Below are 13,533 nucleotides of genomic sequence, written 5' to 3'. Positions count from 1 at the left end.
TACCGAACCGACCACGACTATCACAGTTCCTTTCAGTCCTTCCAACCAGGCAACCGGGTCAGCTTCCCAGGCTGTCAGCCTATACCAGCCGTACACGCTCACGTACACTCTCTCTCCGGACTCAATCTTTCCGACCCCCTTCACTGGAACAATCACGATCACGCCTTCGTCTCCACTGCCAACTGTCACCAGCGCGTTGTCTGCCACCCCCGATTCTGGACAGCTGAATACGGCGGCAGACCCCCCGGCCCCGCTCGACGTTGGTTCCACGGCGGGAGAACTAGATGTGCCGGTTTCATCGGTGACTTTGGCAGCAACCACTGTCACCATGACCTACACTGCCTTCATCTCAGGCAGTATGATCGTTACCACCGTCACAGAATACCCGTCTCTCATATCAGGGACGCCGGTTGTGACTGTGCTGACTCCGCTTCCTATCAGTAATACCCTTGGGTCGGTTCCCATCATCCCACTCACCATCACTCTAACCTCGGCACTCAGCACTACGTCTATTGCTCCTCAAACTGCAACTCCGATAGAGCTCAGAACGAGTGATCTCGACGATGGACGCCCAGATGATATCACGATTACTGTCACCGCCTCCGGATTCGCTTCACAGGATCCTGTCACTGTGACTGCCACTTATTCGGAATCACTCAGCCCTTCGATTGTTGGCGACGTCCCTTATGGCTCTAGCGTGGATGCTTACCCTGACACGCCGGCTTCCCCGGTAGCCACTTCGACGGCAGCCAGCTCGCCCACCACCTTGACGATCACAGTCTCTAAAGCCAGCAGTGATGATGTTTCATCGCCCATGCAAACAGCTCAGGGTTCGTCTACGGTCACCATTGTTACGGAATCGGCCCGCAAATCTGCGGCAACTCCGTCGTCACCAGTTCCCGTGGCGAATACGCCTTCTGAGACCTCGAGCGCATCCGTGATTTTCATCACCTACACCTTGCTTGGTTTATCGGGAGCCAGCCCGTCTTCTTACGTTGTCACCTACACTGCGCTGCCATCAGGAACCAGCAGTCCGGAACACAGGACTGCTCCAACCACGTTCAGTTCAACAGCAGTCACTATCAGCAGTGACACCGGACTGTCGACTAATTCGGGTCTGTACCAATACGACACCACGGGCGATGTACTGGCTACCTCCGCGTCCGATCAATTCACCGTGGCGCCTACCGTGGATGTGACGTCGTCATCTCCTACATCGGCCGAGTCCTCAAGCACCTTCGGAGGGTACATCTTCTCGGAGCCAGACAGCGGCTACGGGAATCCACCTTCCGGAATGCAAACGACCCCGTCATCTTCGTCAACGGGGCTAGTCTTCTCCACGGACACCAACTTACCACTTTCCCAGTCAGCGTCAGCCTCCTCAGCACCGCTTCCCTACGGTTTCACGTCCATCCCCAGCAGTGAGAGCTCCGGCCCTGACTCCACCGCAACGCAACCTGGGTCAACAACCACTCCACCCAGCACCCCAACCATGACACAGCCGGGAGTCGTGGCATCAACGACAACGGCGGTTCCTGTGCCGGTCGCCACAGACCCCGCGTCTGTAAAGAACTCAACGGCGACAGCCATATTGTCATCATCACACTCAATCGTGACGACGCCCCTGCTCTCGTCCTCTGTTACGAGCTGGTCCCCAGTAACTGCGAATTTCACAACCCCGACGAGGCCAGTGCCTCCCTTCATTGCGACCTTGACAAACACGCGCACGTTTGCGACGGTCAATGGCACGATCCCAGCTACGGGTTCAGGCGTGGCGTCTACATCGGTCGATGCCACAAGTCCCACGGCTCTTTCGAGTGTCTCACCTTCCGTGGCGAGCAGCAATGCAACTTTTTCGACTTCAACTCTCGTCACATCGACGGCCAACGCCACTGCCGCCACGTCGATACCTATCATTGCAACCTCCGTGACCGCTGCGATCAACACAACGACGTCCCGATTCCCAACTGTATCCCCCTCGTCCACCACACTGTTCCCCACCAACCCGTTCCCGGACACCACAATCCTCAGCAGCATTGCCATTACGGCGACCATACTTCCTTCTGTACCACATTTCCCTAACAGCAGCACCCCCGCGCAAACATCTGGTGCTCTACCAACAACTCTCAACAACACTCTTTCGGCATTCACATCATTTGCCAGCAGCGCAGCCGGCGTGGTCGCTTCCGGTAACCAGCGGACCTTCATCAGCGTGACTGGGGTTTCCAACCACACCACTGCTGCGTTTCACAACGGCACAGCTGCTTCAATGACGTCGACTACATCGGCTCCCTTTGGGAATCAGACAGCCCTGGCGCCGACCACGTTTCTCAACAACACAACACCTGCAATCACGCGCAGTCTCATATCCACGTTGATCTCAAAGATTCTCACCCCTTCCACAACCACAACTCGCGCAACCCTTATGTCGACTCCGACAGCTTCGGCTGTTGCAAACCCAGGGGTTCCGAACAAAGTGGTTACACATCACCCTGGAGGCTCGTTTGTCGAGGCAGCCAAGCGGCTGCTTCGCTGGGCGGTTCGCGGATAATATGCTGTCTAAGTTAGTGGAGTTATTTGGGTCGCAAAAGCCGGCGCCAGCATGTCACATACCATTTGCATTTTCTTTCAACTTGCTATTGACGGAGACTAAGGTAGTCTTTATTACCCAGAAGAGATATGGAGGGCAGGTTCATGTTAAATCCAAGTTTCCACGCATAAGCATATCAAATATGTCGAACGGAGAGAGCAAAGGGGGGCACTGTGTACCGTTTTAGGAGCAATATAACACAGACGAGTTGCACTACCTGCCACCACTCTCGCTAGGCTTGTGTGGTTTGTTAATTATGATGATGCCCCTTGAATTGGTTGAATGCAGAGGAGGTATCTCCCGCAGTTCGTCACCGCTACTTCACATATCACATCCCCAGGAACAAGAGATCAAGTTGCTTCTCCAACCTCGTTCAGTCAGCAGACCATATTTGAAACTCATATACACTACAATCAAGTCGCCTGTAACGACACACTCAGACCTCGATGCTGGTCCTCATTGCGGTAGCCGGCAGCGACGCGAGTTCTCCTGTCAGGTATCTCGTGATTTAGTCGTCAACCTGCACTTCATCTGGTGCCACAGTTTTTCCAATAGCTGCCATTGTCACGATACTGAAGTGGCGACCGGGGGTGCTTCCGAGCAACACAATACTCACTGTTCCATGAGATGACTTGGGCACCTGTGCCGAGGATCGGAATGTTGGGTTCGCGTCTTGCCGATGGGCCCACGATCCGCCTCAGAACGGTCTTCAGTTGTCCGCCAGGCCACTGATGATAGCTAGCACGGCGGCGACCACTAGGTCCTCGTCAGCTACCGGCGATCCCGAGTCAACTCACTGCACGGAAACGGATCACTCACATCCCCCAGCGGTCGCAATATACGACGCCACCCCCCACGCCGTCTGGATCGTCGCCAAATCCCCCCAATCCCTCGCGTTCAGCCACAACCCCACCACCAAACTCAACACCACCGGCGACAGCACCGCAATCGCAATCCTCGACGGCGACCACCCCAGCACCACCTCCAACGAGTAGGCCCGCTCATCCATCACATCCAACGACCCGCCATCCAAGCACTCAAACGTCCACCGCGTCCACTTCTCACCCACCACCGCCGGCGGCCACGGGTTCTTCTTATACGCCGCCTTGAACTGCCTGAGATCAGCGCGCGCGGCATCATCCATAGCCAGCTGCTGGTGCTCGCCCGAGGACGTGAGGCACCGGTACAGGCGGAAGGCCCGCACCGACTTGAGGCTGAAGAAGTAGCCCGCGCCACGGAGCTGCATGGTGGCGAACCGCACCTTGAGGAAGAGGTTCTTTGCATCGTTGGGTCGGATGACGACGACCTTTTCGCGGGGCTGGCGGTCGATGGGTGAAAAGATGCCGAGGACCAGGTAGGCGGCCGCATTGTGGGGGACGGGGGATGGGGAGACGGTCTCGCGGGTGTTGGTGGTGTTGTAGGAAGCAAAGAGTGTCTGTGTTCTGCCCGCGGAGCCACCAGCCGCGAACCCCCCGACCGAGATGGACTGGCTGGACGAGGTAAATGTGATCTTGGGGCAGCGCTCGCACCGCTTGCCGCGCACCGTTATCTCCCGTTTCACGTCAATAGCACTTCCGTTGACTATCGAATGTGGTGCCTGCACCGATGCGCTGAAGAGGCGCCTTGACTTTTCCTCGTCTTCGTGGAAGGTCGGGGCGGGCCGGGGGAAGGAAACCGGAGGAGCGGGGTTCCTAGTTGGGTGTTGCTGCTCATTGCTAGGAGCTGCGGGTTGAGTCGGGATATCATCGGGGGGGTTGGTGTTGTGAGCGTGAGGCAAATTGGCGGGATTGGTGTGGTCGTCTTCTGCCATGGTGGATGGGCTTGAGGGGGGTTTTGAAGGGTTGTTTTGCTCAATCGGACTCTTGGCTTGTGTTGCCGAAGGGCGGGAAGGCTGGACCGGATCCTAGCTGTTTCTGGAGGGTGGTGGTCTTACCCTGGATGGGGCACGGCGATATCTGTTGTTGAACCCAACTAATGGCAAATGTTGTCCAAACTCACTCATGAATCGCATGCAACAACAAGCGGGTGCGCAGCAACCAAAGAATATTTGAGGTCCAAGTATCCTTAACGACTACGGATCTACCACTTCCTCCCAATTCCCGCGTAACACACAATCTCGTTTTCCTCCTCATGTTTGCCAGAGCGGATGCGCCTTGATGCCGGGCCTTGGGTGAATGAAGTTCGCAACTCGGTCTGGCCCTAAAACCATTGTTTCTTTTGGTGCATGGTTGAGATTTGAACGACTACATTAACATTAACATCATATTAAAAGATAATGTTATTAACTTATTTGTTGGGGATAATGTTATTAACTTATTTGTTGGGGATTTTACAATGCGAGTAAAATAAACCATGCCTGAGATGTGCCGGGAACAACACGAAAAAAAAAAAGGGAATGGCAAAACCGTCATCCTGGAGTTACCAACAGCTCTTTCGAACTGAAGGCGAGTTGAGTCTAGTGCAATCAACTGCAACTCTTGCCAAACCCGCTATGCCGAAAGGCAAAAAGTATTACCCTAACCCCATCCCAAGAGGCCAGGGGTGAGACGAGCACGGACCATCACATTTCGTACCCACTTGCCAAAGCCAGCAGCAAATGTTCAAGGAAGATATTCCCGGCACGCACCCGGTGTTGACGCTGCTGGGCCCACCATGCGCCCTTCACTTTGCACGCACCAGGGTTCGTCTTTTTTCCTTCACTGTCGGTGCAGTTTCTGGAGGGGTTTGCTGAGTAAAGTAACATTCGGCCCAAATCACCCCATTCCCGAAGGCCGAGACGCGAACCGAACTCGGTAGTCATGTCACATTTTTGGCCCGTTTTCGGCGGTGAATTATTCTTACGGATTACCATATCATCTGGTGCATTTATGGGATTACTGATACTTTGCCGACACATTGAAGCTTGTATATTGCTAACCCATTGGACGCCAATCCGGGACAGAGTAGGGTGCATTTACAAAGTAAAATCGAACGCATCAAATGATACCTTTAGGACCCCAGAACTGTCATCCATAGCACACTGCTGTAGTCAGTTGGTCACGGTTGGTGACTCACGAGACAGAAGAGTCCTCACCTGGCTTCCAAAGCCACCCTGACAACCGTCTCATTGCTGGCGGTATGGGGGAAGCGGGGTCAAAACCACTCGATGATGTGGTGAAGGGGCCGACACAGTCTGGTCGTGAAACGGACTCGTCGTCGGCGTCGGCTGGGATTGATCTCGAAAAGGAGAGCGGGGAAGGCATCGGGCGAACACCAACCGGCACCAGTGATGAGGAGAACGCTGGGGAGGAACGGCCCCCCTTGTCGCACCAACGAACCCATGAGGACGGCGGCAACGGCAACGGCAACGGCATGCTCTCACGGGTAGCGAGCCGTGTTATTACCAAGGTCAGCACCAAGTCCAGCTGGAACCCCGGCCCGCCCCCTGACGGCGGCTTGCAAGCCTGGGTAGCCGGTGAGTCCCCCATTCCCAACCCCCTCCTCCCCTCCCATCCACCACGGGATAGCCCTAACCTGACACCCTCACCAGTGGCCTGCACACACCTAGTCATCATGAACACCTGGGGCATCATCAACTCCTTCGGCCTGTTCCAAACCCACTACACCACCACCCTCGGCCGCTCCCCCTCCGACATCTCCTGGATCGGCTCGCTCCAAATCTTCCTCCTCTTCTTCGTCGGCGCCCTCACCGGCCGGCTCACCGACGCAGGCTACTTCCGGCACATCTTCCTGGTCGGCGTGGCCTTCCAGATCCTGGGCATCTTTGCCGCGTCGGCCGCCACCCAGTACTGGCAGCTGGTGCTCGCGCAGGGCATCTGCATGGGGTTGGGGAACGGCTGCCTCTTCTGCCCCTGCGTGTCCACGCTGTCGACGTATTTCAGCCGGCGCCGCGCGCTGGCGATCGCGTTGGGTGCGTGCGGCAGCGCGACGGGCGGGCTGGTCTTTCCGGGCATGGTGCGCCAGCTGCTGCCCGCTCAGGGGTTCCCCGCGGCGATGCGCGCGGTTGGGTATGTGCAGCTCGCGACGTTTGGTGTGGCGCTGGTGGGACTGAAGCCCAGGATCCCGCCGCGCCGGAGCGGGCCGTGGGTGGAGTGGCGGGCCTTTCGGGATGTTGAGTATTCGCTTTATGCGGCCGGGAGCTTTTCGGTGAGTCTCAGTGTGCCCAAAAATGGTGTGCGGGTTGGGAGTGGAGTGGACTGGACTGGACTGACTGACAGTTTGTGTGGTAGTTCTTTTTGGGGCTGTACTTTGCGTTTTATTACATTGCTTCGTTCAGCAGGGACATCATCGGGATGGACTACACGAGCAGCTTGAACATGTTGCTAGTCATAAACGGTGTCGGCATCCCGGGCCGGGTGATTCCGAACCACCTTGCCGACAGGTACGGCACGATCAATATGCTCATTCCCGCGACCGGTGCGGCCGCGATATGTGTATTCAGTTGGATGGCCGTCAAGTCCACGCCGGCACTGTATGTGTGGTGTTGCTTTTATGGCATAACGGCTGGCAGTATCCAGAGTCTATTCCCCGCTGGCTTGAGCAGCTTGACGACAGACTTGCGAAAGGCTGGCGTGAGGATGGGTATGATATTTACGATTGTTAGTTTTGCAACCCTCGCGGGGGCCCCGATTGCTGGGGCCATCATCACCGCTTCGGGGGGAAGATATTATGGGGCTCAGGCGTTCGCAGGCGCAGCCTTGATGCTGGGGATGGTTCTGATGGCGACGGCGAGGGTCGTCAAGGTGAAGCGATTGACGCGGGAAGCGGACATGGCGGGTTCGTGGTGGCGTGTCAAGGTCTAATCATTGAGGGTGCGGGAAATACCAAGGGTAATTATAAATGTAGTGAACAGAGGTACTTCAGGCTACTAACTGTGGCCTAATATTCTAAAAGGGGTACCGGCCAGGAACAGAGCCAGGACCGCGATTAAACAGTCCCAAACGATTAGCATGTTTATGACCCAGAAGTCAAAGTAGACAAAAAGCAATGTACCAAACTATGAGTAAACATAATCCCAACACAAATCCGTGCTACGTTGAATTCACATCGGTCTACGTCGTCGTCGCATGGTACCTCGGCCCTAATGTTGCGTTGTGAAGTCATGGCACGGAACTTCCAAAGATCGCATCATAACCCGTATTTCTTACAGGCCTCCTCAGAGAGTCTCGAATGGGTTTACCGTCGAGACCTGCCGGATAACACAACACGGCTTGTATGCCTAAATTCTTCTAGACGCCGCTTTGGTGGCGAACCCTTCAGCCGTCAATGAACCGGGACCGAGGCGCTCCAAAGAATACTGCTTGGGCAGATTGTACAGGTGTCCCTAACGTTGTGAACAATATATATTGCCATTGAGGGAACTCTGGAATGCAATAAACCTCACAGTTCCTTTCAAAGAGGAAGTATAACAAGAGCACATTTCCGAGATAATACACAAACTTTGTTGCTATGAAACACCACTCCTACAAGGCTACACCACCCTCGCCAAGCATGTCTCGCTTAACCAGGTTTCCCCAGTTTGTGAAACTACCGAGGGACGTTCAAGAAACGATCTGGACACGGAGCCTCTCCGACCTGCCAGTTGATTTCATGACTGTAACCGAGACGGTTGCAGATCCCATGGTCGAGGGAGAGATCCCGAACCTAGTGGGTTTTGAAATAGTACCGCAGGGCCCGTGGGAGCCCGACACTTTGCGGATCCCCACGGGTATTATTGACGAGTCTATATCATCGCGGATCACGGTAGCTCACTGCAACACTGATACCGCCGATGGTTGGGGAAAATACTCAACCCTGGGCCGGCTGCAAGAGGTTGCTACTGTTTGCGGTAGCTCGCGAGACGCCGTTCGACGACTCATACGTGCCTGGAAGGCGGATCGTAGCCTTTACAAGCCCCTGACGATATTTGTGCCCCCGACGCCAGAGGATTCACCTAGTTCAGTGGTTCCTTACCCTGGAACCCCTAACGTCGTTTGGAACTTGAATATACGAGTCGATGGGGGGGTGATGGCGATTCTCCTTCCGCCATTACGCCAGAATATTATTCGGGGAATGGACCGGTTCCAAAAGTGCATTGTTCCGGATTCAGTGCATACTCTGTATTGTGTGGATATGAGCCACCCACTGCATCTCAGCGCCCAGGAGATCCAGAATCTCAAAATCCGGAGAGGGCCCTGGGTCGGGCACCAGTTTGTGTTTGTCGATATCGACCATTCCTACCCGGACTCCAAGGCCGAGTATCCTATTCGAGATATACCAGTCCTTGATGTTGGTGCTCTCTATGGTGCTTGGTGTGCAATGGCCGCCGGTCTCGCCATTTGGGCCAGCACTGTCAATTGGCGAAGGAAGCAGTCCTCGCCGCCAATTCCAAAAGTCTCCGTTAGAATGTTGACTGCAATTTCGCTCTTGCCCAAGGGATCTACTGAAATCTAACAATCTGTAGGATAACAGGAGACGAACTGTGAATATGGTTAATCGATGTATGACTCTACTTTTGATCCGGAAGGAAAATGATTAGGTACCTTATACCTCTTGTGATATAGCCACTGTTCAACCGCCACCCTGCTTTCGGGCTTAAGACCATTAACAGACTTCTCAAGTTGAATTGAGTGACACATGGCATCCACCCTGCTTTGCTCCGGGGTATATCTAGGTAGGTAATTATAGTTTCTGGTCAATCTAAGTTCTCCACGTTAAGTGAAAGACAAACAAAAGCCCGTAGCTTCGTTCTAACTTTCTCTTTCCGTGTTAATGAGCCTCGGATGATGCATCTCGAAAATTAAAACCAACTGCTACCGACAAGGAGCGATGAGGCGAACAACAACGCGAGTGGTAACCTTCAAGCTACCCACTTATATGTAATGTTTGGTTGGAGACCTCCTGACCATCTTTCTCTCGCCGGCATCTTGCTGCTATTATCACAATCTTCTCGTTCCAAGTTCAGATACAACCCCGGCATTCGCCCTTTTCCTCCCTTGGTAGGTTGAGTGCTGTGACCGTCTTCTCTTGCTTTGTTGATTCCAGGTTTGAAGGACAAACCAAACAACAAAATTTCCCAAATGCCATCTTTGTTTCACACAATGCTAACAAACCCTTTGTGTAAAGCTGGTCGCATATAACACCCCCTTTCCAACGCCATGAAATCACGATCAATCCTCAAGTTCCCAAACAATCTCGACTACCAAAGCCAACACAACCCACCTAAACTAGGACAACACTATCCAACATCATCTAGCACAATCCAACACAATCCAACACAGTTCAACAGTACACCCAACCAAGACCATGGAACCCACCACCACCACCACCACCAGCCACGAAAAGCCCACCCAATTCCCCCAATTCCCCGCCCTCCCCGCCGAGATCCGCGAACAAATCTGGACCATCGCCCTCCTCGCCCCCCTGGCCCCATCACCGACCACCACCACCCCCAACGCGCCCCGCCCCATGCACATCCGGCCCTTCAAGACCCTCTCCGTGGACCAGCGCCTCATAGACTTCTACAGCTCCGTGCCCATGCACCTGGCCCAGACGGCCACGGACCCCGACTGGTGGGAGAGCCCGCTGCTCGACCACCTGGAGCGCGACGCCGCCGCCGCCTGCCGGGAAAAGGTCGCCATGGTCCGCCGCGCGCAGATCGACTTCCAGGACCCCCCGCGCGGCGGGGGCTCCGGGACCGCGCTGGGCGTGTCGGGCCACGACAGCGGCGTGCTGGTGGCGGCCGAGGCCGCGAGGGAGCTCCGCCGCTTGAAGTGGCGGCTGGGTGAGCCGGAGGAGTGGGTGGATTTGGATAAGGGGTTGTGCTGCTTTTGGGATGTCGATTCCTCCAACGCCGCGAGGACGGAGCCGTGCAGCCACCCCAGGCTGGTTCCGAGTCTGGACCTGGCGGACGCGCTGAGCCTGGAGGACGGTCCCGTTGCCTGCCAGCGCGGGAGTTCCGGGATGGTGAGAGGGTACTCGGGCTTGGTTACTGGTACCGCGCACTGCGAGGAGTTGGCCGTCATGTGGTCGTCTGGGTTTTGTCCGAAGATCCACGCTTCGAAGGAGCGCTTGGGGGACACACCGGCCTGTGAAGACTTCCAGAAGCAGCTGAAGGACTTGGTGAGCCGGCACCCCAAGTTGCATACCCTGTACTTGCTTGACCCATCGGTGATGCCGAGGAAGTCCTTTGTGCCACCTGGCAGCGAGGTCAAGTTTCGTGGGGATCAAGCTTCTTTCTATGCCATAGATCTTTCACAGACTGATGACTGGTCGGTCCCTCTGTTGGTAGCGCACCAAGTGGACGTGTTTGCATGGGCTCATTGTCTGGAAACACTGCTGTCCAAAGCTAAGAAGGAAACTCAGGCAGAGGGGAACATCCAAGTAAAGGTCCTCGCTTGCGTACCTGACTGGGATCCTCTACGCGCACTCACCAAGATGCTTGAAGACCCTCTACCAGGAACTGAAGAAGGCAATGCTTATCTCACGATTGCGGGTGCCCTCTTTGCGGCTGCAGCACTGTTAGGATCAGCCCTACCTCGACAGGGTTGAGTCTATGACGGGACATGTTCGGGTTGTCGAGGGGTGTTAGGTTTGAATTTATGTTTCAATAGGACTAAATATATAGGTATCTTATAATAGTTACGTAGCTGGGGTTTCCATTTATTAGTTCTTGAGAGCCCAAGCTGACCCTAATATTCCGTTCCATTCCCGTTCTTTCTCGCAACGAGCCTGGGCCACCAGGGGTGAATTTGGTTACCTAGGTACCTACATATCATAACAATGCTTGGTTCGCGAGATGATGTATTAACGTGACGATTTCACCCACTTCTTTGCTTCCAGCGCATTTCTGGGATAGGTCTGTTGGGAGAACATGCTACGCATTCGTCTACAAATCCTCTATTATCTTCTTTTTCGTCTATGTCAGGGCGGCACAGAGGGCTACCACTTGCGCCACACGTTGCACAAACCCTGTTCTGCTGCATGGTTCCTTAAGTACCTGCCCAGGGGTGTCATCAATCCATCTGCTCTACTAGCTATATTAAATAGTCTTTCCTCCCCTGATCAAATACGAATTAGTATCTGAAAACCCCACAGGGTCCAGCTTGCTAAGTACAACTACAACCACGCACAACACTCCCATTTCTTATCATGGCACCCGGGCAGACCTTTCCCCGGTTTAAAACTCTCCCCGTAAATATCCAACAGGAAATTTGGAGACAATGCATGAAAGTCGTTATAGCAGGCCCGTCAATGCTGATGCTGGATTTGGTTCGACAAAACTTGTGCCTGGATGACGAACGTCGTTTGGTCGCTGAAGCTTCCCAAAAGGCGATAGAGGCTAAAGGTCCGGACTGGGAGTCCCTACCGGATGAGGCGAAGGACCTGGTGGTAAAGGAAGCAGAACTGGTCGCAGCTCGCAATCACCGTGCATCCCTGGTTGGGGTTACCTTGCCCAAGGAGAGAGCCGCATCCCAATTTTCGGCCTACTGGCAACTCGGTGAAATTGCTTCGGTCTGTCTGGAGGCTCGTCAGAGCCTGGAACGTTTCCATACAGGAGGCGTGGCCGACATAATTGCGATGTGGGATCCCAGAAAAACCGTCGTGTGTCTTCGGACTTTTACCGACCACGGGTCGCCCTGGTCACGTCCGCAAATACGCCCAGCGGCGGGCGAGCCATTCTTTACGGCCGACAAAGAGTCGAAGCGGCAAGTGGCCTACGTCACCATTGACAATGAGTCTGGCTGGTACGCGCACTCCAGAGTGAAGATAGCAATGGACCCGGCCCGGTGCGCCCCGCTGGGGGATTCCTGCCCGGAGCTCGCAGCTATGGAAAGAGTCGCGTTTTTCTATGCGGTGGCGACTCTCCGTGGTAATAAGTCTTACAGGACTTGGGCCGGCCTCGAAGACCTGTGGCCCTTTAACTTTCCGAACCTGAAGGAGCTTTACATGATTGATGAGTCAATATCACTCCAAGTCGGGTTCCCAAGCCCTCCAGAGTCGACATTAAAGATTGAGGGGTATGACGCTACTTTCTATGAGGTTACTGAGGAGGACGGGGATACTTGGAGCCCGTCTCCTGGTGTGTTCGCTCAAGTTGAGTACATAAAAGAGGGATTCGAGGAGTGGGCCAGGCCTGGAGATACTCTCCCTGCTGTCAAGGTCCTCGCTTGTATTCCGCATTCCAAACAATAGGTGAGGAACAGGCGGGAAAAGAGAGAGGCTCTTACTCGGGTGGCCTGGGATGGCGGAAATGAGCGTCTGTGGGAAACGGTTAGTGAGCTCAGAGAGAGAAAGGAACAATTCATAGAAACCGAACTTGTGAGAACGGTCAGCAGCACATGGACGAGTATAGACGTGTCGACAATATGAACCCTTAACCAAGCGAGACTTCACTGCACATTGATTAACTCGTTCACCAGCGCGAGGTCTGCTCATATTTGGCGTGAATCTTCGTAGGCTTCGGTGTGACGTTACAGGTGTGTGGTTGACAAGGAAAGGCATCAAGCACCTCCCCCCTCCCCGCTCGAGTCTCCGAGGTCGTAAACTACCCACAGATAAGCCAATTACTGGGAAGGCTGCTCCCTGCTGGTCGCGCTCTGGGTTGGAATTCCCTGAACTTGTCATCTTCCCCAGGATTTCGGTGGTCCCGAGGTCTCGGTTCAAGCCCCCGACTCCCTCCTCGAACCGAGACATGATGAAGCTTGAAGCTAGCCTGGCCGTTAAGTTTGCCACACCGCGTCACATCCAATGAGCCAATAAGCATCGCATTCCAGCCTGTCAACGAGTGTGTGGTGGGGGGCGAGGCCAGCAGGTACAGAGACGCATCAGTCCTGGGGATGAACTTGAAGTGCCGGGTTTAGTGGATTGGAGCGCTGATATGCATGTGTGAGGCCCGGAAAGGGACTGAGCGTTATCTGGAGTCGGTGGGGGACTGGAGAAGGTGGGACTTCCCTGAGAGTTTC

At 54.7% G+C, this 13,533-nt stretch overlaps 4 protein-coding genes across 4 annotated transcripts; 3 read left to right on the top strand and 1 right to left on the bottom strand.

The window, feature by feature from the left end:
- Nucleotides 1-3,299: 3,299 nt before the first annotated feature.
- B0H64DRAFT_436319 (uncharacterized protein) lies at nucleotides 3,300-4,521 on the bottom strand (the record flags this gene model as incomplete). The annotated part of the gene is made up of 2 exons (XM_062806188.1): nucleotides 3,410-4,521; nucleotides 3,300-3,361 (listed from the first exon to the last, which is right to left on the bottom strand). Exons 1-2 carry the CDS (start codon nucleotides 4,398-4,400, stop codon nucleotides 3,300-3,302), a joined length of 1,053 nt encoding a protein of 350 aa, XP_062654443.1. The 5' UTR covers nucleotides 4,401-4,521.
- A 749-nt stretch (nucleotides 4,522-5,270) lies between these two features.
- Nucleotides 5,271-7,514, top strand: B0H64DRAFT_410950 (major facilitator superfamily domain-containing protein). The gene is made up of 4 exons (XM_062804823.1): nucleotides 5,271-5,609; nucleotides 5,664-6,044; nucleotides 6,120-6,736; nucleotides 6,820-7,514. The coding sequence occupies exons 2-4, from the start codon at nucleotides 5,708-5,710 to the stop codon at nucleotides 7,390-7,392; spliced, it is 1,527 nt and encodes a 508-aa protein (XP_062654442.1). The 5' UTR covers nucleotides 5,271-5,609; nucleotides 5,664-5,707; the 3' UTR covers nucleotides 7,393-7,514.
- Nucleotides 7,515-9,874: 2,360 nt separating this feature from the next.
- Nucleotides 9,875-11,119, top strand: B0H64DRAFT_436317 (uncharacterized protein; the record flags this gene model as incomplete). The annotated part of the gene is made up of 1 exon (XM_062806187.1): nucleotides 9,875-11,119. One exon carries the CDS (start codon nucleotides 9,875-9,877, stop codon nucleotides 11,117-11,119), a length of 1,245 nt encoding a protein of 414 aa, XP_062654441.1.
- Nucleotides 11,120-11,664: 545 nt separating this feature from the next.
- B0H64DRAFT_436316 (uncharacterized protein) lies at nucleotides 11,665-12,763 on the top strand (the record flags this gene model as incomplete). Its single annotated transcript, XM_062806186.1, has 1 exon — nucleotides 11,665-12,763. Exon 1 carries the CDS (start codon nucleotides 11,720-11,722, stop codon nucleotides 12,761-12,763), a length of 1,044 nt encoding a protein of 347 aa, XP_062654440.1. The 5' UTR covers nucleotides 11,665-11,719.
- Nucleotides 12,764-13,533: the final 770 nt, after the last annotated feature.

This window comes from Chaetomium fimeti, assembly GCF_033439085.1.
Source record: "Chaetomium fimeti strain CBS 168.71 chromosome Unknown B0H64scaffold_11, whole genome shotgun sequence".
Lineage (NCBI taxonomy): Eukaryota > Fungi > Ascomycota > Sordariomycetes > Sordariales > Chaetomiaceae > Chaetomium > Chaetomium fimeti.
This window is presented reverse-complemented; position numbering and strand designations above follow the sequence as displayed.